Source organism: Neoarius graeffei, chromosome 5 (assembly GCF_027579695.1).
Source record: "Neoarius graeffei isolate fNeoGra1 chromosome 5, fNeoGra1.pri, whole genome shotgun sequence".
NCBI classification, from domain to species: domain Eukaryota; kingdom Metazoa; phylum Chordata; class Actinopteri; order Siluriformes; family Ariidae; genus Neoarius; species Neoarius graeffei.
The window spans coordinates 18978293-19003379 of NC_083573.1; the positions used below are offsets into that span (position 1 = coordinate 18978293).

General features: G+C 42.3%; 1 protein-coding gene across 11 annotated transcripts in view; it reads right to left on the reverse strand.

Annotated features, from left to right (window-relative positions):
* The window catches only part of si:ch211-285f17.1 (sickle tail protein homolog), a 422785-nt gene that overhangs the window by 330507 nt on the left and 67191 nt on the right, over nucleotides 1–25087 (reverse strand). For 9 of the 11 annotated variants that reach the window (XM_060921372.1, XM_060921384.1, XM_060921376.1 and 6 more), the window contains exons 1-2: nucleotides 21671–21750; nucleotides 845–1125 (exon numbers count right to left, since the gene is read on the reverse strand). In XM_060921372.1, coding sequence (XP_060777355.1) covers nucleotides 845–1125; nucleotides 21671–21731 — 342 coding nt within the window. In that variant the 5' untranslated portion in view covers nucleotides 21732–21750. Of the gene's footprint in view, nucleotides 1–844; nucleotides 1126–21670; nucleotides 21751–25087 lie in introns of those variants that run through there. The other 2 variants (XM_060921371.1, XM_060921379.1) reach the window with 1 other exon arrangement.

Genomic DNA, 25087 nt, shown 5'->3' on the forward strand with positions numbered 1-25087 from the left:
TTTGGATTTGTCTGCCAGCTTTGCTGCAATACACTCTCTCCTGCTTTTATATCCATCTGTTGCATGCATACCTGATACCTGTGCCTTTTAAAGATTTTGCCTTAAATAATTAAATGACAAGGGCGGCATGGTGGTGTAGTGGTTAGCGCTGTCGCCTCACAGCAAGAAGGTCCTGGGTTCGAGCCCCGGGGCTGGCGAGGGCCTTTCTGTGTGGAGTTTGCATGTTCTCCCCGTGTCCGCGTGGGTTTCCTCCGGGTGCTCCGGTTTCCCCCACAGTCCAAAGACATGCAGGTTAGGTTAACTGGTGACTCTAAATTGACCGTAGGTGTGAGTGTGAATGGTTGTCTGTGTCTATGTGTCAGCCCTGTGATGACCTGGCGACTTGTCCAGGGTGTACCCCGCCTTTCGCCCGTAGTCAGCTGGGATAGGCTCCAGCTTGCCTGCGACCCTGTAGAAGGATAAAGCGGCTACAGATAATGAGATGAGATGAGATGAATTAAATGACAAATTCTGAAAATCACCACATTTACTACTGTCCAGTATCCACCCAAAATACATATGCAGATCACTTTAAATCAGTATTGAAAATAATATCACTCTCAGTCTAACTATACAGAAACTGAAGGCATTACAATTGACATATTCCTAACAGCCACTGAAATGAATTTCTGGCCATGTCACTGTCATGTATGAATATAGAAGTTCCTATAACTATCTTAATTTCTGAAATGAAAATCTTGCCCTCTTTATTTGCATTTACAATACCAGCAGGGATCATCCACAGAGGATCTTACTGCGAGATGATAATGAACCGCTAGGAAATAAATATGGTATAAGGTCTGACCTGCTCTCGAAGTCTCTCTTGGTGGCCCATGATGACCGAGGCATGTTGAGGATACTTCTGTTTCAGGTGCTCTAGGAAGGCCTCTCTCTTCTTGTCCATTTCTGAGGGCTGCATGGCCAGAATCTCCTGTGCACTCCTTGCTCCCCTCACCATGGGGCGACAAGGCACAGCCATGTGGCTTGACTCGTTGGCACATAACACAGTACCACCCAAGGGCTGCTTGCTGTGGAAGTGCTCAGTGTCCTTAAGTGATGTTACTTTCAGATTGTCCTTTAGATGCTCTGGAAATAAGAGAAAGGAAATTATAATGAAGTAGGTCTGAAGGGAATTTGTTTATGTAATCGAAATGTTTTTCATGGCAGTGAGAGAATGCTGGCATCCAGGTTCATGAACTTCAAACTCCTCACTTTTCCACATTCCTTATTATTTTATTTAATTTTCTCTGACTGTAATAAATTTATCTTGCATGCTATTGATAGCTACATAGAGTCAGGTACATCAATATTTGGACATCACAAAGTTATTGATATTTTATCTGTCAACCACAGTATATTGGACTTGTATATCAAAGTCAAGTCCCTCCCATGTCAGGACCTGGTCTTCCCAGGCAGTCTTCCATCCCAGTACTAACCAAGCCCTTAAGGCACATTGGGTGGCACCAATCTCCATTTCTATAGCCCTCGGCCTTTTGCCTATTATGTAGCTAGGGTTACAGAGGGGGGCCAGTCCTCTGGTAATCGTGAATGTTTGACTCCCTACTTGCATTTGTATTTCAATGTGCCTTGCCAGATGGCAGTAGGTACCATTTTTATGATGGTCTTTGGTATGACCAACCAGAACTTGTGATCTCCCAGTCAAGAGGTGGACATGCTAACCACTAGGCCAGCTCATGATATATTTAGTATAATTCAGCTTTAAAGCTAGACAGCCTTTCAATTTCATAAAATTGGTGAAATTTAGTTCCCTCTGAAATTTGGTCATTGTGATACATGTTTATTTCTGTAATATCTCACAAAATATTAGGTTATTCTGTCACTGGGAAGTTATTTAATTTGAGGGTATTCCCCAGCAAATAATATGCATGAAATTGCTCGCTTCACACAGTCAGGCAGACAGAGGAAGTCTGTGTTTGTACCGTATGTGCAGGTTTACCTTCTTCTTCTTCTTTTGGGTTTTACAGCAGCTGGCATCCACAGTGATGTATTACTGCACAGTGATGTATAGGTTTACCTTGACCGTGCACTGACAGTTACATCATTCTGTCGCTAAACGAACTGCTGATCACACTGAGGTGCTCACTGACTGCCGATATTTATTAGTTTGGTCCTGCGTTTCCTTTCCTTCACAACATAATGCCTTTTCTTCTAGCTTTCCATGACTGTAGTCGGTCTTTCACATTTCATTCGCACACTCACGTCCTCCATTTTTCTCTCCTGTTTCAAATTTGCATTCCACAATGCCTTGCACAAACAGGGAAAGCCCACCATGTGATGCATAATGTAGTATCTTGAATTGGGTCATGTTGAAGCAGGAAAAAATAGCGGAGAATTTAGGGCCACATGGCCCTAAATTCATTAATTATTCTATTTAAAACACATTAATGAACTTGGAAGTCTATGATTCGAATTCAGCAGCTTTTGGTCCACTAAACAAAAATAATTGGACATCAGGGAAAATTCTTTTTATCACCTACACTTGAAAAATCTGAAAGACAGTCTATCTTTAATTTAAATGTATTTACATCCAAATCAGGTGAATATTGTAGGAATTACAGCACTTCTTAAATGTGTGCTAATTAACTATAATGCTCTGCCAGAACTTTACTGCAGCTGTATTAAGTTCCTGTGTGCCATGTTAATGTGCTGATGATCTGAGGTAGACAGTAACGATACTTGACTGTAATCTCATTCAGTCCTTGGTAATCAAATGGGCCACCCCCTCCCTTCTCCACAAGAATGTACCCCTGTTTCATGGCCTCCTTGATGTATTTGTCCTTGGTAGACTAGGGCTAGATGTGGTTATGTGGAGTTGTGGCACTTGCCAGTAGCTAAATAACACAGTGGATGTGGAGATGTGGAGGGAGCTCACACGTCTGCTGTGGAACTTTGATAGGTGGTTTGGAGGGGCAATGTTCCCCTTTGAGATTGGGATTGCAGGAATTGCAGGCTCAGTCTCTCCTTCTGACACCTTTGACATTCCATAGTGGTTAATCTGAGTTGCATGGGCTCTGTGACATTAAATTCCTGGTCTGGATTCAAGTCCGCTTTAGGCTACATCCACATGACAACGGCAACGAGATGTTTTTTTTAGCGGGTAAAAAAAATATCGCGTCCACATGGGCAACGGATCAGTAAAATATCAGGTCCATATGGCAACGCAACGCTTGCTGAAAACGATGCAATACACATGCCACACCTCTACGTGCGCTGTAAGATGGTCCCATCGGAGACACCAGAACAATAGAAGAAGTAGGACGCATGCGCATGTAACGGGTTTATTTTTTTCCACTTGCCATTGTGTGTAGTGGTGGGGAGATTCTGCGCTGGCCCTTTAAGAGCGCAGGTAGTTATGGGAACGAGGCGCTGGCCTCTTTCAGTTCGTTTTGGAAATGTAAGTGCCCTGTCACACTACGACGTTCTCACCAGCATTCGAGTAACGTGTTGCGAAACGCAGAGGAACGTCGAGAACGTTAGAAAAAAGTTACAAGAAAGTTAGACGAGCGTCGGCAAACGTTGGGGAACGTCGAGGGACGTCGGCGAACGCTGAGGGTGAAAAATAGTTTTGGGTGTGCACAAAAATTCAGGACGTTCTATCAAAACGCTACTTACACGTTAGAGGAACGTTACACGAAAGTTTGCGGGCGTTACTCGAACGTTACTCGAAAGTCAGGACGTTCCCTGGACGCTAGGCGGACGCCGGCCCATCAGGGTCGAGTGTCCAGCGCGTGCCTAGCGCTTGGGTAACGCTTGCCTAACGCCTGTGTAACGTCCATCGAACGTCTGTCCAGCGTGTCGCCAACGTTTTTCAGCGTTCGTCAGCGTTCGCCGAGCGTTCTTAACGCTCTTTCAACATCTTTCTAACGTCTGTCAGCGTTCTGAATTTTTCCAGCATCTGTGTAACGTCCATGTAGCATCCTTGTAACGCGCCTGTAACCTACTGGTAGCGTTCAGGAGCATTTGGCAGGCACTTGCCAGAAATATATTTAAAGGGGCTTGCAGAGGCCACCGACAGTCCTGTTGGAACTTTCACAGAGTGAAGACTTCAGAACAATGACAGACCAAGAGAAACACCAGTATGCTGTTGCTGCTCTCATGCATCACAACAACCTCCTGCAGTTGGCATTGCACCAGGTTAAGATGTCCAAGGCAGAGTCAAAGAAGAAAAGGAAGAGGAGAGGGAGAAAGAGCTGGGTGAGACCCTGGATAGGAAGGCGACCACAGTTTGGTGTTTATGACAAGCTGATGGCTGAACTCCGAGCTGAAGACCAAGCCTCCTTCCACAACTTCCTGCGCATGCCAGCAGTGATGTTTGATGAGCTGAGACAGAGAGTTGGTCCCAGGATCACCAAGAAGGACACTCGCTTTAGACCGGCCCTCGACCCTGGTATGAAGCTGGCCCTGACTTTGCGACACCTTGCCTCTGGTGACAGCTATGCTTCGCAGAAGTTTGCCTGGAGAGTACCTCACAACACACAGTCACTGGTGGTCAGAGAGGTTTGCCATGCCATACTGGACGAGTACCTGGATGAGATGCTGACCTGCCCCAGTACGCCAGAAGAGTGGAAGGAAGTTGCTGACAGATTCTATCAGAGGTGGAACTTCCCCCATGTCCTGGGAGCACTAGATGGCAAGCATGTGGCCATTAGGTGTCCTGCAGAGAGTGGCTCCTTGTATTACAACTACAAGGGGTTCTATTCCATCGTGTTGCTGGCCCTTGTGGATTCTGACTACAAGTTCCTGTGGGCAGATCTTGGAGGCCTGGGATCAGCATCCGATGCCCAGATCTACAACTCCAGTGAGCTGAAACATGGAGCTGAAGAAGACCTGCTTGGGTTTCCACAGCCTATACCTCTCCCACAAGACACTACAGATGTTCCATACTTCTTCATTGGAGATGACGCCTTTGCCCTGAGAGCCTACATGATGAAGCCCTACAGTCTCCGTGGTCTATCACAGGAGGAGCGCATTTTCAACTACAGACTGTCGAGAGCCAGGAGGGTCGTGGAGAACGCCTTTGGGATCCTTGCCAACAGGTTCCAGGTGATTCTTGGCACTATGCAGCACAAGCCAGAGACTGTGAAGCTGATAGTGAAGACCTGCTTGGTCCTTCACAACTTGATGAGGGTCAGATATCCAACGCTGCAGAACCAACAGCTGGACTAGCCAGAAGGTCCAGAAGAAGACTTTGTGCCTGGTGCCTGGAGAGATGGCTTCAATATGGAAGACACACAGGTTGTTGCAGGCCCCAACACTGCGACCAAGGAAGCCAAGAAGCAGAGGAACCTCATCAAGCACTGGGTCAACTCCTCAGCTGGGGCACTGGACTGGCAGGACAGGATGGTGTAGACCTGGACCCTAGTGTTGCAATGCAGAATGGACTTAATATAGACTATACTTTTTGGTAGACACAACTTTTAGAAACTGAAATATTGTATGTGTAACTTACAATGACTTATTTGTCGATAACAGTAATAATAAAAGTAATTGTGTGTGTCATTTCAAAGTAATTATTTTTACTGATCGCCCTACTTTTTTAGCCAATCTGTTCTAGGCATGATCTCTTTTTCAATTATTTATTTTACTGAGTTCCCAGTCGACCCCTTTTCACGTAACCAAACGTATAAAACAGTATTAATAAATGTCATAGTTTTATTTTGTATTGTTTTATTCTTTTTCATTTTTTTAACTTTATTTTTTTTTGGATTTTGTATTTTTTTATTATATTTTTTATTTTATTTTATATTTTACTTTTTATTTTTTTTTATTTTAAAATAAAAAGTAAAATAAAAAATAAAATAAAAAATAACATAAAATAAAATAAAACATATAAAATAAAAGAAAAATATAAAATAAAACATATACAATAAAAGAAAAATATAAAATAAAAAATATATTTTACTTTTTATTTTATTTTTTATTTTATCTTTTATTTTATATTTTATTGTATATTTTTTATTTTACTTATTTTTTATTTTATCTTTTATTTTATTTTATATTTTTTATTTTACTTATTTTAGTTTTTATTTTGTATTTTTTTTTTCATTATTTTTTGGGGGGGTACAATATTAAAAACAAGAAATTGAAAGTTTCACGCAAGAACCAGGCAAAGTTCAAACTATGTACAACATTTATTTACAGATTCCTAAACAAAAAGTTCTAAGAGTCAGTCTCTGGGTCCACTGGTGGCTGTGGAGTGTTGAGCGTGTCATTCAGAGAGGTAGCCGTGGACGGGGTGGCAACTGGACCTGGACTGTCCAGGGTGCTGAACAAGTCGCTGACACTGGCTGCTGTAGACACTCCGGTGGGGAACACGGTAACGTCCGTGGCGGCACAAGTGACAACCAGGGCTGGAGAGCTGCTGCCTTGGTTGCTCTGGTCCATGGTGTGTCTTGCAGAGCTGATGGCCGTAGAGACGGAGGCATGGGTGGTGGCTGGTGCTGTCAGCGTGTGGAAGATGGGAGAGTTCCTACTCTGTTGCTGGAAGAACCTTTGTGGCTGGTAGTAGGAGTGAGGCTGCTGGAAGGACGAGTGAGGCTGCTGGAAGGACGAGTGAGGCTGCTGGAAGGACGAGTGAGGCTGCTGGAAGGACGAGTGAGGCTGCTGGAAGGACGAGTGAGGCTGCTGCTGGTGGTATCTGGCCATCCACTCCCTGGTCTGTGACTGCCAAGGAGTGCCAGTGGGCGGGTTGTCATGCCACTGGCTAGGGTCCGGCTGAAACATGTCGCTCTGGGCTTGCCTGGTGGTTGTGATGCCAGGAGGGGGGGGCCGACCGACATGTAGCTGAGAAGGTAGGCAGGTCCTCCTCTTCCTCTTCAGTGTCTTCATCCATCAGCCGCGTGAGGATCATGTTGATGCTGGCCCTGGCCTTCTTGAACTTCCGGCTCGACATTGTGAGAAGGCTGTCCCTCACGTAGTTCGCAAAGGTCGACTCAGGGGTCACTGCTGGAGGCTGGAACAAACCCTTGAGTATAGCCTCTGACTCCTTGACCTTCTCCTGCAGGGTAGCCAACACGTCATCCTCGGTGGTGGTATCCTCATCCTGTCCAGATCGTCTGGGCCTCTTGGAACTGCTGCTGCTGGAGGCTGCTGTGGCAGGTGTGGAAGATCTGGAAGGTATGGCAGTACACTCCGTGATAGAAGGTCCAGATACCGGTAAATCCTCCTGGACAGTTGCTGCAGCTGAGGCTCTGCTGGGTAGGATGGGCTTGGCTGGCTCCGGTCTGTGTCGCACTACCTCCTGCAGGAACCTGAAGTTGTTGAGCACCCACTCGTCCCTCTCTGTTCTTCTTGGGGCACCGTCACCGCTCTTGTGTTTCATGAGTCTGGTGTTCTTATCCCGCAGTGACCGGAACCAGCCCTTCAAGTGCTTCACTGTCTTCTGCATCTTCTCTGCCTGGGCCTCCCACAACTTCTCCTTGTTTGTGATCTTGTGGTAAGCCTGGAGCTTAGAGTCCCACAATGTCCGGTTCTCTTGTAACCACTCGACCATGATGGCCTCATCAGATTCAGAGAGGCTGTAATTTATCCTGTCGCTCTTCTTCCTCTTGCCTCTGTCCTGTGAGGAGGCTGCTGACAAGCTTCTGGAGGAGGAGGAGGAGCAGCTAGACCCTGGAGACCCTGGAGAGGCTGGAGATGGCGACTGGGACCTGGAGGGGGTGATTGTTGCCCTCTTGTTCTTCGGCTGCTTCTGCTGCTGGCTGCCTGCTGGCTGGCTGTCAGCCTCGCTTTCAACAGGAGGGGGATGGACCTCTGCAGTGATGGAAACAACCTCCTGGCTGGGAGAGGATGCTGCTCGTTGGCCCCTGCTGCTGCCCCGACCTCTGCTGCTGGCCCTCTTGCTCTTGGGAGGCATACTTCTTTTCGTTTCGTTCCGTTTGCGATGTTGACTGCGCGGTGGTTGAACTGGAAGTGATGCACTCTGGCCAAAAGCCCCCCCTTTTATACTGCGCGTCCAGCCGCAGGTTGGCGAAACGTAACAGGAACGTCACACAAACGCTCCACGCGTTACTCGAACGCTACAGGAACGCTAGGCAGCCGCTGTGGAAACGTCGGGAACGTCAGCTAGACGCTGGACAGACGTCGAGAACATTACCTGGACACAAGGCAGACGCTACCCAAACGCTATGATAACGCTATCAAAGCCCTGTGGACGCTATGAGAACGCTAGGTTTTGCTGCTATTTTGGACCACAAACGTCGCCTGACACTGAGGGAACGTTGGCTGAGCGTTACCCAAGCGTTACAAGAACGTTACAACATCGTTGACCTAGAAACTTAATTTGAAGAACGTCGACGTTCCCCGGCGTTTCTCAAATTTTTAAAAACGCAACCAAACGTCGAACAAAACGCTATAGTGTGACAGGGCCATAAGCGCCAATGCCACTGGACGTTTGCAGCCCGTCCTCAGCAGTGTATGTGTGTCTCATTTCTTCAGAATAAAAAGACTGGTGAACAACACAATGCAACGTCTGTTACACGCATAAACCCCTTCTTCTATCCGGCGTGAAGCACTCACAGGAACAAACACACAACAAGAAGAAAAAGATGGCTGCGACTACGCGAGGAAATCGTGCCTTCTGTGTGTACAAATTAGTTTTATTAGTGTGCATAGTTTTATATAACTTAATTTTCTTATTGTGTGTGAACATTTTGAAAAGCATTTTTATATAATTTATATAACTTTTTATATTGTGTGTGAACATTTTGAAAAGCAGTCTTATCCAATAAAAAAAAAGAAATTCAAGAAATGGTTCAGTTACTTGTTTATTTAAAAGAAAAGCTGCATACAAAAGTGAATGCAATGCAGTGGTTCATATAAAACAGTCTGTTGAAGGGTCTTCTGACCCTTTTCCCCTCTGCCTCCATTATAGTCAGGTAACTGTTGCTTTGTGTGGAAGGCTGTACTTTCTGTTCATCAAAGCAGGTGTAAATTGTCTGTCTGGCAGGTCAGTCAGGTTAATGTGTAAACAATTTCAATTTCTGTTGTTACGAATGATGCGCGCGAGAGTGCTGCTTGCTCTAGTCATGTGGTTGTGACATCATCGTAAACAAATCCGTTCTACTCATCCAGACGACTTCACAACGGCTCCGTTGCCAGATTTTTTCACTCTGGAACGCGTTCTCAAAAGATTTCGTTTTGGGGCACCCAAAACGCCGGTGCCGTGTGGACGCCAGGCCGAAACGATAAAAAATTTTATCAGACTCACCTGATCATTGAGAGTGTTGAGGGACACCATCATTCTGGCATTCTAGTTGTTGAGGATGTCAGCATTCAACCCTTGATGACAAGTAGTTTTTGAGGATTGGTTCATTCTAGCCACTACCAGCAGCCAATGTGCAGAAGTTGAATCCAAACTCTGCAACACTGATTGCCCTGCTTGAGGGTTAGGAGTCTTTCTCCAATCTCCTTGCCCTTGGAACAGTGATCGAAAACCCATTGGAACAGTTCAAGAAAGCATTCACAGAATGAGATGTGCTCTTCTTCTTGAGACTAGACTGCCATAGCCCAGGTTAGTGCCATTAACAGGTTGATGAACTGAGTAAATTTGGTTCACTCAGCAACCCCTTCTAGACTGGAGAAGTATTATAAACACTGGAGCATGAAGCCTTTACACTTGGAAGGACTGACTTCAATGTGTCACAGCATGCAATGAGAGGAGGAGCAGATAGAGAGGATGCTGCTGCTGGAGTGGAAGTCATCATGGCTTGGAGCTTTGCTAGCTGAGTGCTAAGCATGGCTATCTGCTGTTGTTCTCTGATGAGTTGGCCAAGGCCTGACGCCAATCCAGACTACCTGCTGCATCCATGAGCAGGTAAAATATTCAGGCAGGGACAGATGCATGTGCAGATACACAAACTTTATTAGAAAAGCTTATAACAAATCCAAAACATTGAGCAAAAATCAGGAACAGGAAACAGACAATGGTCAGATGATTGGCAAACAACATATACTAGAATAGAATAGCAATTTATTGTCTTTTGCATGGGTACAGGTACAGTACAAGTTGGAATTCCTGTGTATAGCTCACAGTCAGCTTTTATTTAAAAAATAGGCAAAGAAAGCCAAAAGAGCAGCATTAAAAATAGCTAATAAATACAGACTATATAAAAAGACACTATGAATTATTACACAGGGTGGCATGGTGGTGCAGTGATTAGCACTTTCACCTCACAGCAAGAAGATTCTGGGTTTGAGTCCCACAGCCAACTGGGGCCTTTCTGTGTGAAGTTTGTGTGTTGTCCTGGTGCCTGTGTGGGTTTCTTCTGGGGGCTCCAGTTTCCTTACACAGTCCAAAGACATGCAGATTAGTGCAATTGGCTACTCTAAATTGCCCTGTGTACTCTAAGGCCAAGTTTACATTAGACCGTATCTGTCTCGTTTTCTTCGCGGATGCACTGTCCGTTTACATTAAACCGCCTGGAAACGCCGGGAAACGGGAATCCGTCAGGGTCCACGTATTCAATCCAGATCGTGTCAGCTCCGGTGCTGTGTAAACATTGAGATACGCGGATACGCTGTGCTGAGCTCTAGCTGGCGTCGTCATTGGACAACGTCACTGTGACATCCACCTTCCTGATTCGCTGGCATTGGTCATGTGACGCGACTGCTGAAAAACGGCGCGGACTTCTGCCTTGTATCACCTTTCATTAAAGAGTATAAAAGTATGAAAATACTGCAAATACTGATGCAAATACTGCCCATTGTGTACTTATGATTGTCTTTAGGCTTGCCATCCTTCCACTTGCAAGTGGTAAGTAATATGCGCTGGGATCACACACACAGCGGCTCAGTCCCGAATCGTGGCTCGTGCACTTCACTCGCGCGCTGTGTGAGCTGCGCAGGGCTGGAGTGCGCACCCTCCAGAGGGCACTCGCTGTTCAGGGCGGAGTGATTTGGAGCGCAGGATGCCTGCGAAGCCGAGCGTATCCGTGTATTGGTGTTGCTGTGTGCACACAAATCGTGTATTGGTGTTGCTGTGTGCACACTAATCGTTTTAAAAACGTTAATCTGATGATCCGCTGATATGGTCTAATGTAAACATGGGCTAAAATCTCTGTGTTGGACCTACAATGGATTGGTGACCCATCACAAAAACAAACAAAAAAAAAACAAGTGTTGCTAGGCAAAACAAACCTCACCTGGCAGCACTTATTTTATACCTATATGTTGATAATGGTAATATTTCTCAATCATCATTTTTTTTTATTTTGTCTCTCATGTCATTTATGTTTTGTAACCTTTAGTGATGATTTATGAGAAAACGTTTACGTATTGTCTGCGTTATTTATTTATTTAGATATGTATGTCATGTCCATTGTCATTTTGTGTGCTTCATGTTTGTATTTGTTAATTGTGAATATGAATGACCCCAGGAAGAATAGCCGCTGCTTTGCAAAAGCTAATTGGGATCAAATAAAAAAACAAACAAAGCTGTCAGGTTATAGTCCTATGAAAATCCATGACCTTGAGTTTGACATTTCAGAGTCATTCAAGGTCAAAGGTCATGGTGCCAAATGACAGCCCATATGGCACTTCCTATAAGTTGATAATGGTAAACATTTGTCTACCATCAACCGTTCTCAAGTTATAGCCCTCTGAAAATCTGTGACCTTGAGTTTGACCATTCAAGGTCACTCAAGGTCAAAGGTCATGGTGCCAAATGAAAGGCCATAAGGGAGTTCCTATATGCTCATAATAGTAAACATTTGTCTATTGGCAACCATTTTTGAGTTATAATGGAAAATGTTATTTTGACCAAAAGGTTGACCTTTCTGGTGACCTTGACCTTCATCTTGACCCAATTACCCCCAAAATTTAATCAGGTAATTTATGGACCATTGCCCACTGTAGGTACAGTCCGTCTAAACCACAACAGTCCCTTTAAGAAACTACATTTCCCATCAGCCAACTTCCGCGTTGACCTACGTAACGTGTGGGCGGGATCACCAACGTCACATCCTACAGGAAAGCATAAGAAACCCCGGAACTCCTAGCTCCGCCTCTTTTGGCACTGTGATTCAACACGGACACAAGGAGGAATCGCTTGCTCCGCGAGCAAACCCAAAAAAGACATCTTTTCTTTCTTGCAAGAATCAGAGTTTCGCACTTTTCTTTGTTTACCTTTGGCCACAGTAGACTGACATTTCATTAAAATCATTAAAATCGCGCGATTTTAAACTCAGCTCGAGTTACAACCGGTTTTTCATTTGTTCCTTATAAGTACGTACAACACTGCAACCAGGCAGTTATTTTAAGGTTAAGAATCGATTGAATCCTTTTTAACTCAAAAGCTGTGCACAGTATTTAATCAGAGACTTTCTTTTCATCACGAGCCCATCGGATCGAGAAGTTCTCTGCTCCACGGAATCGACTCACGGAATCGACTCACGTGCTCCACAACGGCGAACCTCCAAAGTCTCGGAAAATCTCTTCATAATCTTGCTAAAGGCAAGATACTAAGTAAGACTGGCAAATTTTGGGCATAATTAAAGCTAGTCTTAGGAATTTGCTTTTATTAAAATAGTGTGAATTTAAACCCCGGTTTATTTTGTTACACTGTAGACACGTAGCGTGTCGAATTGAATTGATCTGTTTTGTTTTAATCTCTCAATTGTTTAATAGATAGGCTGTGCATGCTTCTCTTTACTCCTACTAACATATTTAGTTCTCTTATTATACATCTTGACCGCATCAAGATTTCAGTGGATTCAGTATTGTTATAAGCTAGTGAAATTAGCCTACGGCTAATTCTTTGTTCCATTAGCCTCCAGGGCTAATTGTGTCTCAAGGGATCACAAGGCCTCCACCACGTGGAGTTAGCTACACAGGCTAATCTAGGCCTACACAAACACGTGGCCACTCACAAATTCCTTTAGCTAGCTTCCCTTTGTCTTAGCTTAGCCACACGAGGTTAATCTAGGCCACGTGGCCAAACACACCTCAGTTAGCATTCCACGCTAGCTTCTTTCTTTTGCTAGGCCATAGGCCTAGCCACGTGGTCAACTCCTCCCCCACAAACACACGTGGAGTTAGCTACAAGAGCTAACCCTCTTGTAGGCCACACCCACACAAGGCCTCTCACACACACACACACACACACACACACACACACACACACACACACCTCACTGTTTGTATATATTTCAATCTGCTATTATCCATTTTTATCTTTGTCATAATAAATTCATTTATTATTGAAACTGGCGGCACAGTGGTGTAGTGGTTAGCGCTGTCGCCTCACAGCAAGAAGGTCCTGGGTTCGAGCCCCGGGGCCGGCGAGGGCCTTTCTGTGTGGAGTTTGCATGTTCTCCCCGTGTCCACGTGGGTTTCCTCCGGGTGCTCCGGTTTCCCCCACAGTCCAAAGACATGCAGGTTAGGTTAACTGGTGACTCTAAATTGACCGTAGGTGTGAATGTGAGTGTGAATGGTTGTCTGTGTCTATGTGTCAGCCCTGTGATGACCTGGCGACTTGTCCAGGGTGTACCCCGCCTTTCGCCCGTAGTCAGCTGGGATAGGCTCCAGCTTGCTTGCAACCCTGTAGAAGGATAAAGCGGCTAGAGATAATGAGATGAGATGAGATTATTGAAACTGTGTATTTTATTTGTGTTCCAATATCTTTGAAGTCCCCAATCTTCCAAAGAATTCAGAAAGGTGCATATAAGTTATGTAATACGGTAAGTGATCATCATAATTTGGAATATACCATAGTTTGGCTGTTTGGTAATTTATTATTAAGCACCAAAATTAATGGTATGATTCACTTTGAATGATTCACTTTGAATGATTCACTTGAATGATTCACTTTGAATGATTCACTTTGAATGATTCAATTTAAACGATTCCAATGAGACTGATTCAATTTAATTATTAACCTTCAAATTTAATGAGACTGATTTAATGAGATTGATCACTCAATTACCCAAATGCACCTACACCACCTACCCTGAAAATTTGAAGTCAATCAGTGCAACCGTCTAGACCAGGGGTGTCAAACCTGATCCATAAAGGGCCTTGTGGCTGCAGGTTTTCATTCCAGCCATGCAGCAGCACACCTGACTTGGCTCATTCAATCAACTGAACTGTCTTCACACAGTCAAATACTTGCAGCCACACCCACCCTTGATTAAAGGGTGGGTGTGTCAGTTGATTGAATAAGCCAAATCAGGGTGCTGCTGCATGGCTGGAATGAAAACCTGCAGCCACACGGCCCTTTATGGATCAGGTTTGACACCCCTGGTCTAGACGCTAGATTGTTAACAGACAGACACACACACGCACAAACAATGTCAAAAGTCATGGTGCAAAATGAAAGCCCATATATGACTTCCTATATGTTGATAATGATAAACATCTCTCTATCTCTAACCGTTTTCGAGTTATCATGGAAAATATGCAAATTTTAGCAATGACCTTGACCCCCCCGACATTTGACCTCCAACCGCTAAGACAACTATGAGAGATACCCCATCATGTAGCATATCAATGGAAGCAGAATTGAAAGATGAACATTTTGGAATTGGTTTGAAGTAAATATGATTAATATGAAGGAAGATATTGCGGGGGGGGGACAAAAAACAAACCAAAAAAAGCCTATTTTGACCTTTTTGGTGGCCTTGACTGGATGACCCGCAAAATGTTGGAGGTTCTATTTGAGACCAAGTTTCATGAAGATTGGTCTAGCCATTTTCCCGTAATGTTGCTAACAAAGAAACAAACAAAGAAACCCCACCAAAAACAATACTTTGCCCCCTGGTGGACTCCGTCCTGGGCGAGGTAACAAAGAAACCCCACTGAAAACAATACCTTGCCCCCTGGTGGACTCCATCCTGGGCGATGGAAAAAAAAAAACCTTTGTGTGACAGGGACCTGTAGAATGAAAGGGGGTAAAGTTGCTGGATACAAAAACTCATTCTGCGAGATGTGTGTGTGTCCATGGTGTGGATGAGATGGTTGCGGTATGGTGTTTCCTTCCTGTGTTAATGTCCTTAGCAATCAGTCTGACAGTGGCTAGAAAAAAGCTGTTGTGGAAGCATGCCTTGTGAGTGGTGACACTGTATAACTTGTGATGTCTCAGGTTGTGTCTTGAGTTCTTCCACCTGAACAGAGAGTGAGCTGAGGATGTTGATCCTTGAGGACATTTTGTGCTGTCCTCCTGTAGCACTGTGTGTAGTGTGTCCATGGAGAGGAGGTCAGAGCCAATGAATCTTGATGAAGATTTCATCTCAGCCTGGGTGGTGTTTCCAAACCACACAGTGATGCCACTGGTGAGAATGCTCGCAATGAGTAGGCCCCAGTGAGGGGCTGATGTCTGAGTCCAGCCTGATGAAGTAGAGTTGCTTTTTGTTTTCTTCATTATTGCCACAGCATTTTTGACCCCACTCAGGTTTTCTGACATGCGAAGGCCAAGAAACCTGTGACTGTCAGCTCGCTCCACCTGAGTCCCCTTGACTACAGAGAGGGGGGGCTCCTCCTGAAGTCCAGAATTAGTTCTTTGGCTTTATCCATGTCAAGAACAAGGTTGTTATCCTCTCCAGAGACAATGATTTTGTTTATCAGTTTCCTGTATGATAACTCATCCCCACCCTTGATGAGACCAAGGATAGAGTTTAGTGCTGAGGCAACAGCCCTGGGAGGTTCCTGTGCTGAATATGAGCTCAATAGAGGCCTTATTTCCCATTCTCACCACCTGTGGTCTGTCTGGAAGGGACTCCAAAATCCAATTACAGCTAGGCATTGGCACTCCAAGGTCTGCCAGCTTCACAATCAGCTTCACTGGTTCATTTTGAAAGCAGAGCTGTAATCCAGGAAGAGTATGCATATGTTCTGTTCATATCCAAATATTCCAGTTTAGGGTAAAGCACTGGGGCCCGTGCATCAGCCACTGATTTTTTTTTTTTTTTTTTGGGGGGGGGGCAAACTGTAGGGCGTCCTGTAGGGGGTCTGGAACCACAGAGTTTATGGATTGCAGAACCAACTTTTCCAGACTCTTCATGGCAACCAATGTAAGTGACACTGGCCTGAAGACAATAATGGTGTATGTGGTTGGTTTTTTTACGGACTAATACTATAACAGAGGTCCTGAAGGACCTAGGCAAGGCAAGAATCCAAAACCAGAACAGGGATCAAAGTTTGAAATACAAAATAGCAAAATACAAAGGCTTGGTGTTAACTTGTATCAAAGAGACAGAGTGAACACTTTGCAATGATGAGGTGGTGAGAAAGTCCTTAAATAGTGTGTCTGTGATCAGTATGATTGTGACTGTGAATGAGACAGAGTTTGTGCTTGTTGGGTGTTGTAGTTTGTGGCGACCATGTTTGTAGACTTCGCTGTTCTCTGTAGTGTAATGCAGAGGTGGACAAAGTACCCAACTTCATTACTTAAGTCAAAGTACAGATCCCACTGGTCAAATGTTACTCCGATACAACTGAAAGTTGTACAGTCAAATTTTTACTTAAGTTAAAGTACTGAAGTATTTGCTTTTGAAAATACTTAAGTATTAAAGTACATTTTCTGTCAACATGTATTATTGCCACAGTGCTTACAAAACCTAATGCCTCTGAAGCAACCAACTGGATTTACTGACTAACTTGTAGAACCTGTAGAATAAACACCTGGTAGAATGTTACAAAATGAAACACAACTGAACTGAAAAAGAGCCATTGTCATTTTCATTTTTTATTTTTTTTTATTGTAACACTCCTCTCCACCCCCACAAAGCAGCATGGTAGTGTTCTGACCCAGCTCTGGCAGTGCGTACACATATGTATGTGTATATTAATTAGGAAGACAGTGGAATAGCTGTAAATGTAGCTTGCTCAGAAAATAAAAATGACAATCCAACCTGATTAAAACCCAGGTCCACACCTCTAGCTTAATAACTGCCTAACAGCAACACTGCTTTAAGATAGAAAAAAAAAATGCAAGACCATCATCTGACATCAAAACAAAAAATGCCAACAATTTGTTGTGACTGACTAGTACAATACTGTCCATCTCACAGGTCTCACGTGCACGCGTGTGTGCAAGTGTCTGTATTCATGCACATATGAATATGCCTGTGGAATCATAGTGGTTTAATGTTAAGCTAGCTAGTCAGTGAAACTCCACCTGACATGCTAGCAAAATCTTTTCAAACTCAAAATCATATTGGGTAGCTAACGTTACTAGAAAAGAAAAATTTCTACATTTTGCTTATTTGGCAAGATTATGCTAAAACATTTCTGAAAGCACTTCAGGTAAGTTAAATGTTATTCATGTTAGTGTAACTCCGTTTTTACATGCTAAAAGTCCAAGTTAACTAGCTGTGTGTTAATGTTAGCCGTGGACAAGGCGATGGCAACTTGGCGGGCAAATCCATAGAAAGTCATTTGACTAACCAGACTGCATAGCTATTGCAACATTATTGCAAGCTCTAAAAGCACAGACAACTTCACTGCAAGCTTTATCTTGGAATAAAATGTTTATATACCTCAATATGCTTCCACAGGTCAGACGGCGAGTTTTTCTAGGCTGTGATGTGCTCCATTTTAGGCAAACATTTCAAATGAAATGACTCTTTATTCCTTTCAGAAAACTGAAACGGATTCTAGGTATGGCCATGGGTGCGTGCATTCCCCAGAAGAACCGCCTCCTTCCATTCTGCCATCAACTGATCGTGTTAAATAATGCTGCTGAAAAATCATTGAACTTGATTTTTCTACAGTCTATGGATGTGACCTGACCCTAGTGATTACTGATAGGCTGTCTCAGTGTTACCTGCAAAAAAAACAATCATGTTTAAGAAAAGAAAAAAAAATCCACTTTCAAAGCCACTTCATAATAACGAGTAACGAGGACCTTGATAGAAATGTAGTGGAGTAAAAAGTATGATATTTGTCTTTCAAATGTAGTGAAGTTAAAGTCATAAGTTGCCAAAAAAATTGCAAGTAAAGTACAGATACTCAAAAAGTGTACCTAAGTACAGTACTCAAGTAAATGTACTTCGTTATTGTCCACCTCTGGTGTAATGCCAATTCGTGCATTGACATAACACTCATATTCTACAGTTAAGTCTTCTTACAGTCGCTTTCTGTACCAAAACTAATTTATTTTTACATGACGTTAGATTTCAACACATTTTTTGTTACTATGTCATTAAAGCCTGTTCTGATTGGCTGTCCTGTACTGTGCTTCATTAAAAAAAAAAGGCTACAATGAAACATTCCTTCTTGCTTCAATGTAAGCAGATGGGCCTTAAGTGCTTAGGTGCTAGGGACTGAATAATGCTTATATGTGAAACTCACATGGCCTGTATCAGTTTCCACATATATGGACAAAGCATTTTAAACATACATGTTTAAAATGCTTTGTCCATATATGTGGAAACTGATACAGTACATTTAGTACATTAGTACATTTACACTGAAAATGTGAAATAAAATTAAAGTTTAATGTTAACGGTTTATGAAATGTTTGTCATTGAAATTTTAGACCTGGTTTATTTTGTTTGTTGTGTGTGTATTGATCTTTTATTTGTAACCAGATAAAAACAAAACAAAAACATAAATTTTGTGGTTTAAATATTAATCACAGATACAGTATGCGCAATGGGATGTTAGTTTTTGGCCTTTTTGATCTCCATTTTATGGGTTGAAAAACAGGTCTGTAAAATTTATGAACAGGTTGCAGTACAGTTATAAGACATAAATATAAGTTGATGATCTAAGAAAGAATTTCTTAAGACTTAAGTCATTCATAAATAATGTATAAATTTTCTGCAGATGCTACTGTACTTTGTCAAAATTTTAACTATACTCAGGAAATAAATTATTTGGAGGGAAAATCACAATCACACCCTATGATAATTTTTAAGACCATGGTGAAGTAATGGTGATGGAAAAAGTGCTAAATTCACATAATTTCCAAACATGTTTGATTTTAAAAGTTTAATTTTAAGATTGGCCCTATGCATCAGTGGACTGCATGGTCAAGTGTCAGCTGCGGATGAAGAGGAGGCAGGTTGAAGTGTGATGCATGATTATTCTCACCTGTGTTTTGTTACCACAAGTTCATGAGGGACTCATTTCTTTATTTTTTATTTTATTGAAAGTGCACTGAAAAGCATGGGGTGAATAAACGTGAGCCCTGAGCTCTGTTAGAATTGCCTCCTGAGTCTTCCTATGCACCCTCACACTTCGGGTTCTACACCCTTTTAAAATCCTTATTGTCAGTGTCCCTTATATTGACAAAGTATGAACAGTAGGCTTATTTATACAGAAATATACATTTCTAACTTCAAAGGACTGAGAGGATTAAAACATTATAGCAATCAGACAGTTCGCCAGTTTCTCGGTGTCACGTCAACACTGGAATCGGCATCCAACTACAACTCCCAGAGTACAACACGGCTGACAAACATGGCCACCAAGGACTACAATACCCAGCCATCATGAACTCTCTCAGGTTTACATTCACCATCATTCTGATGGCACACACCTGGACTCAATTAAATAATCACTGCCACCCTACTGAAGGACTCTCAGTTCACAAAGACATTACAAAATATGGGGCGGCACGGTGGTGTAGTGGTTAGCGCTGTCGCCTCACAGCAAGAAGGTCCAGGTTTGAGCCCCGTGGCTGGCAAGGGCCTTTCTGTGTGGAGTTTGCATGTTCTCCCCGTGTCTGCGTGGGTTTCCTCCGGGTGCTCCGGTTTCCCCCACAGTCCAAAGACATGCAGGTTAGGTTAACTGGTGACTCTAAATTGACCGTAGGTGTGAATGTGAGTGTGAATGGTTGCCTGTGTCTATGTGTCAGCCCTGTGATGACCTGGCAACTTGTGCAGGGTGTACCCTGCCTTTCGCCTGTAGTCAGCTGGGATAGGCTCCAGCTTGCCTGCGACCCTGTAGAACAGGATAAAGCGGCTAGAGATAATGAGATGAGATTACGAAATATATGATACTCAGTCTAACATAGCTATTTTTAGCCATTGCAATCAACTATAGAACAACAAACAACTGAATACAAAAATATTGTTTAATCAAATCCCAGTCAAGCCTTATTGAATTTTGGTCGGAAAAAAAGCCAAGTGGATGTAATTAGTTGGCTAGATAGAGCTAAAAGTAAACAGTGTATTTCATTGTTTATTTTTGCTATGTAGCTATGTATGATGGCCAGTTAAGTGTCTCAGACAATTTACACAGTCCACCATGTTGAAATTATTTTCATTCACATGACTTCCATTTTCATGCACATGACTCCATTACCTGAACTCAAGGTTCAAGGTAGGACTCACAGAAAAGCTGTACTGAGAGAGCCATACATAGCTCTACTATGTGCATATGGTATATTTCAAACATGAATAGAACACTTCTAACAGACATGTGCGAGAAATGTTATCATTTGTTTGATTGCTGATTTTACTCTCCATCTCCCTTGTGAATTACTGTTTAAAAAGGACACATGATTAAACAAAGCTGAACAATTACTAAGGAGTGAGAAAAACCAAAGCCTGGTTACTATGTGCACTGTGAGAGAAACAGAAGCTAAACAGTATTCTGAGCCAGAGGCTAAAACATGGCATGCACTAGGTGAAATACTTCACAGGTAAATCGCAATCATTTTTTAGCAAAAGTAGCTAAATGAATTTCAAAGGATTTACAAAGGCCAACTGAATGTTATACTCTCATGAAGAATGACAGTAACTAACTAGAACGGCACTCGGTAGAGTGTATACCCCCGCCAAGCCACATATTATCAAAATCACTTGAACCTAGGACCTAAAGCAACAAATTTCACCTAAATCCGTTCACTACTTTTTGAGTTAGGTTGGGAAAAGAGGAAAAAAATACTGGATCTGCATTACATATCTGGATTTTGGATCCACAAAGATATCCTGATTTAGATCAAAATCTAATCAGTTTTTTTCTTGGCTCATGGCCCACCTTTCTTCCAAATGTCATCAAAATCAGTTCACTGATTTTTGAGTTCTGTTGGAACAGACAAACAAACCAACAAGCAAAGGCGAAAACATAACCTCCTCCAACACAATTGGTAGAGGTAATAAATATCCCTGACGGATTTTAGAAGAAGGAATGCTTTTTTATTCATATACAATGTATTGTACTATTTCTTAAGAATCTTCAGTTGAAATTTTGTATAGTGTATCAAATTGTTCATGATTTACAAAAACAGGGAATCAAGTTCGTTTGTTGTCAAATTCTATTTTGCTACATGAAAAGTCATGTGAAAAATCAGAGGACAAATCCTGTTCTTATGCAAGATTTATGTTGTATCCAGCCCAATACCAATCAGGAAGGATCCTGATACTAATATTATCAGCTATAGCACAGTTCTTCTGCATTTAAGCCGGTATAGAATACTGTTTATTTGAGGTATTTGTTACAGCAAAGCTGTAATCAGTAATTACAGCTTTAATGTGCTTGATAAAGCTTTAAGGTCAGTGTCATGGCACAGCAAGCATGCTCCTTGGGCTATTTATAGAAAACACACACAGAGAGAGCAGTTCTAACCAGTTAACTAAGTGAACCATTGAAAAAACATGAAAATACATGGAAACAACAGAGCTTTATGGCTACAGTATAAACTACTTCATGTTCTAGCAGTCATTACCTTCATCAGGCGAGTTACTGCTGCACTTCACTACTTCCCTTCTTTTGCCAATTATTTCCATTTCAGCAAGGCAATTTAGCGGATTGAATGTCTGCTCAGAATTCCAGGTTGTATCTCCAGGCTATCTCACATGACGAGCAAAATGGTTGATGAAAAGTTTTAAACTATGACTGGCAAGGTCACTTAAAGAAAGCTTTGTTTCAAAACACCCTTATCTGGCGTATGTGTGTGTTTCCAGGGTCTGTTAAAAGAAAGCAATGGTGATGCCACGCTTAACAAGAGCCCCTCACCAACAGGTGTCACTCTGTTACACTCCCCCCTCATTTTGCCCCTACTTTGGCCCCCGATGTTTGATCATTTGCAAACACACACAGTATGCTTCTATTTGGAGTAGAAGGATGTGTAATACTTGCAATGTGGAAGAGACAGCTGGGCAGATTAGTTTCCTGGAATGTATCATTTACATTATGAGTATATGATAATTTTGTATCATTTGCAGCTCCAGACTTGATGTGTGTGTAGCAGAGATCAGTACAGGATGTTTCCTTCAACTTTCATGTGATAACAGTGTTGTTTCTTTTTTTTAACCGAATATGCAGAATTTCAGTTTTTTTTATGTTTAAACAGGTTTTGTATGTAGAAATTCAAAATTCACATAAAAACAATGCATAGGAATTCTTTTTGTAGTGGGTGTTATTCAATGTTGTTGTTCATTTGTTATTTGTGTAATTCTGGCCTCTTTGTCTATCTGTCAATCTCTGTGTTTGTAATGTGTATTTTTGTTGCAGCTATTAATGCATCTTTTCTTTTGTGTTGTGTTTGTTTGTGCATTTTATTTCTGATTTCCTATATAATCAATTTTGTGCCAAAATGTTCAGACAATACTTTTGAAATATCAAACAAAAACGACAAATCAAAATACAAAAAAAGAAAAAAAGTCAATTTTTTTAGACCGGCAAACAAATTATTCGTGTAATCGTGCAAAATATCAGTCTATTACTCTTCAGAAACCTTTTATTTTTGTTCCGCGTCTTTCTCAGTTTTGTTTGACGTTATTTATTTTGGTTGCGATTCCAGCTTTCTCGTTTGTGCTCCCTGACTTTTTGCTTGCAGTTTTGGCACAAACTTCACGTGTGGGTGGGCTGTCCAGGAATGCATTCCCATTGGGTAACTTGTGTTTGACTGACAGCTACGCTCAGCCATTCCCCGGAGGCTGTTGCGGCCATTCCCTATTCGGATTCTAGCGGACTGTTTGACGAGTGACCGATCCATTGATGGTAAACAAGGATCGAGTGGACTTCAGTGGCGACTATGATATTGAATTAATTCAACAAAGTGTAAATTCAATATCATAGTCGCCACTGAAGTCCACTCGATCCTTGTTTACCGTCAATGGATCGGTCACTCGTCAAACAGTCCGCCAAAATCCGAGTAGGGAATGGCTGAGCATAGCTGTCAGTCAAACACAAGTTAGCCAATGGGAGTGCGTTCCTGGACAGCCCACCCACACATGAAGTTTGTGCCAAAACTGCAAGCAAAAAGTCAGGGAGCACAAACGAGAAAGCTGGAATCGCAACCAAAATAAATTACGTCAAACAAAACTGAGAAAGACGCGGAACAAAAATAAAAGGTTTCTGAAGAGTAATAGACTGATATTTTGCACGATTACACGAATAATTTGTTTGCCAGTCTAAAAAAATTGACTTTTTTTTTCTTTTTTTGTATTTTGATTTGTCATTTTTGTTTGATATTTCAAAAGTATTTTATGAACATTTTGGCACAAAATTGATTCCATAATTTCCTAGCTACCCTATGTACAGCACTTTGGTCAGTGAAAACTATTTTAAATGTGCTTTATAAATTAAATCTACTTACTTACTTAGGAAAAAAACCTAAAGAAAAAATATCCATTACGTAAATTTCACACTCTGTTATAGGTTTTGATGTACAAACCCCATTTCCAGACAAGTTTGGATATTTTCCAAAATCCAATAAAAACAAAAATCGGTGATTTTGTTAATTCATGTGAACCTTTATTTAGCTGACACAAGTATATAGAAAAGATTTTCAGTAGTTATACTGACAAACTTAATTGTATTTTGTAAATATAAATGAAGTTAGAATTTGATGCCTGCAACACACTCAAAAAAAAGTTGGGACAGAGGCAAAATAAGACTGAAAAGTTTATAGGATGTTCAAGTAACACTATTTTGGAAGATTCCACAATAAGCAGGTTAATTGGTAACAGGTGAAGGTATCATAATTGGGTATAAAAGGAGCATGCACCAAAGGCTCAGTCTCTGCAAGCAAGGATGGGTCGTGGCTCAGTCCTTTGTGCCAAAATTCGTGAGAGAATTGTAAGTCAATTTAGAATGAACATTTCTCAAGGCAAGATTGTAGAGAATTTAGGTCTTTCAGAATCTATAGTACATAATATTGTCGAAAGATTCAGGGAATTCAGAGATATCTTGGTGCGTAAAAGGCAGTCAGAAACCACTGTTGAATGTGCATGACCTTCGAACCCTCAGGCAGCACTGCCTGGGAAACCGCCATGCTAATGTGACAAATATAGCCACATGGGCTTGGGAGTACTTTGGAAAACTGTTGTCACTTAACACAGTCTGCCGCTGCATCCAGAAATGCAACCTGAAACTGTATTATATAAGGAAGAAGCCATTCATCAATTCTATGCAGAAACACCACTGATTTTTCTGTGCCCGAGCTCATCTCAAATGGACCAAAAGACAGTGGAAACGTGCTGTGGTTAGATGAGTCCATGTTTCAGCTCATGGACATTTCAGCAACTTCTTCATGCCAAAGGTGAACAGGACTATCCAGTTTGTTATCAGAGAAAGGTGCAAAACCCAGCATCTCTGATAGTATGGGGTACATTAGTGCCCATGGCATGGGTGAGTTGCATGTGTATGAAGGTACCATTGATGCAGAGGTGTATATAGAGATTTTAGAGAGACATATGTTGTGATCAAGGTGATGTCTCTTCCCGGGAAGTCCATGCTTATTTCAGCAGGATAATGCCAGGCCTCATTCTGCACAGCCCACAACGGTGTGGCTTCATGGAGACAGAGTGTATGTGCTTGACTGGCCTGCTGTCAGTCCAGATCTGTCTTCCGTTGAGAATGTATGGTGCATCATGAAGAGGAGAATCAGACAATGGCGACCGCAGACTGTTGAGCAGCTGAAGTCTTGTATCAAGCAAGAATGGACAAAAATTCCAATTGTAAAACTGCAACAATCAGTATCCTCAGTTCTATTTCCTTCATTCCAGACCGCCAGGGCGGTGCTGAAAGCACTAGTGGAAGGATCTTTGCATCTGCACGTTTCGAGAATCGCATACAAAAGTTGTCATCTCATGACGTATGATGTGCCTGCCTATATAAGGCAATATCCCACGTCATT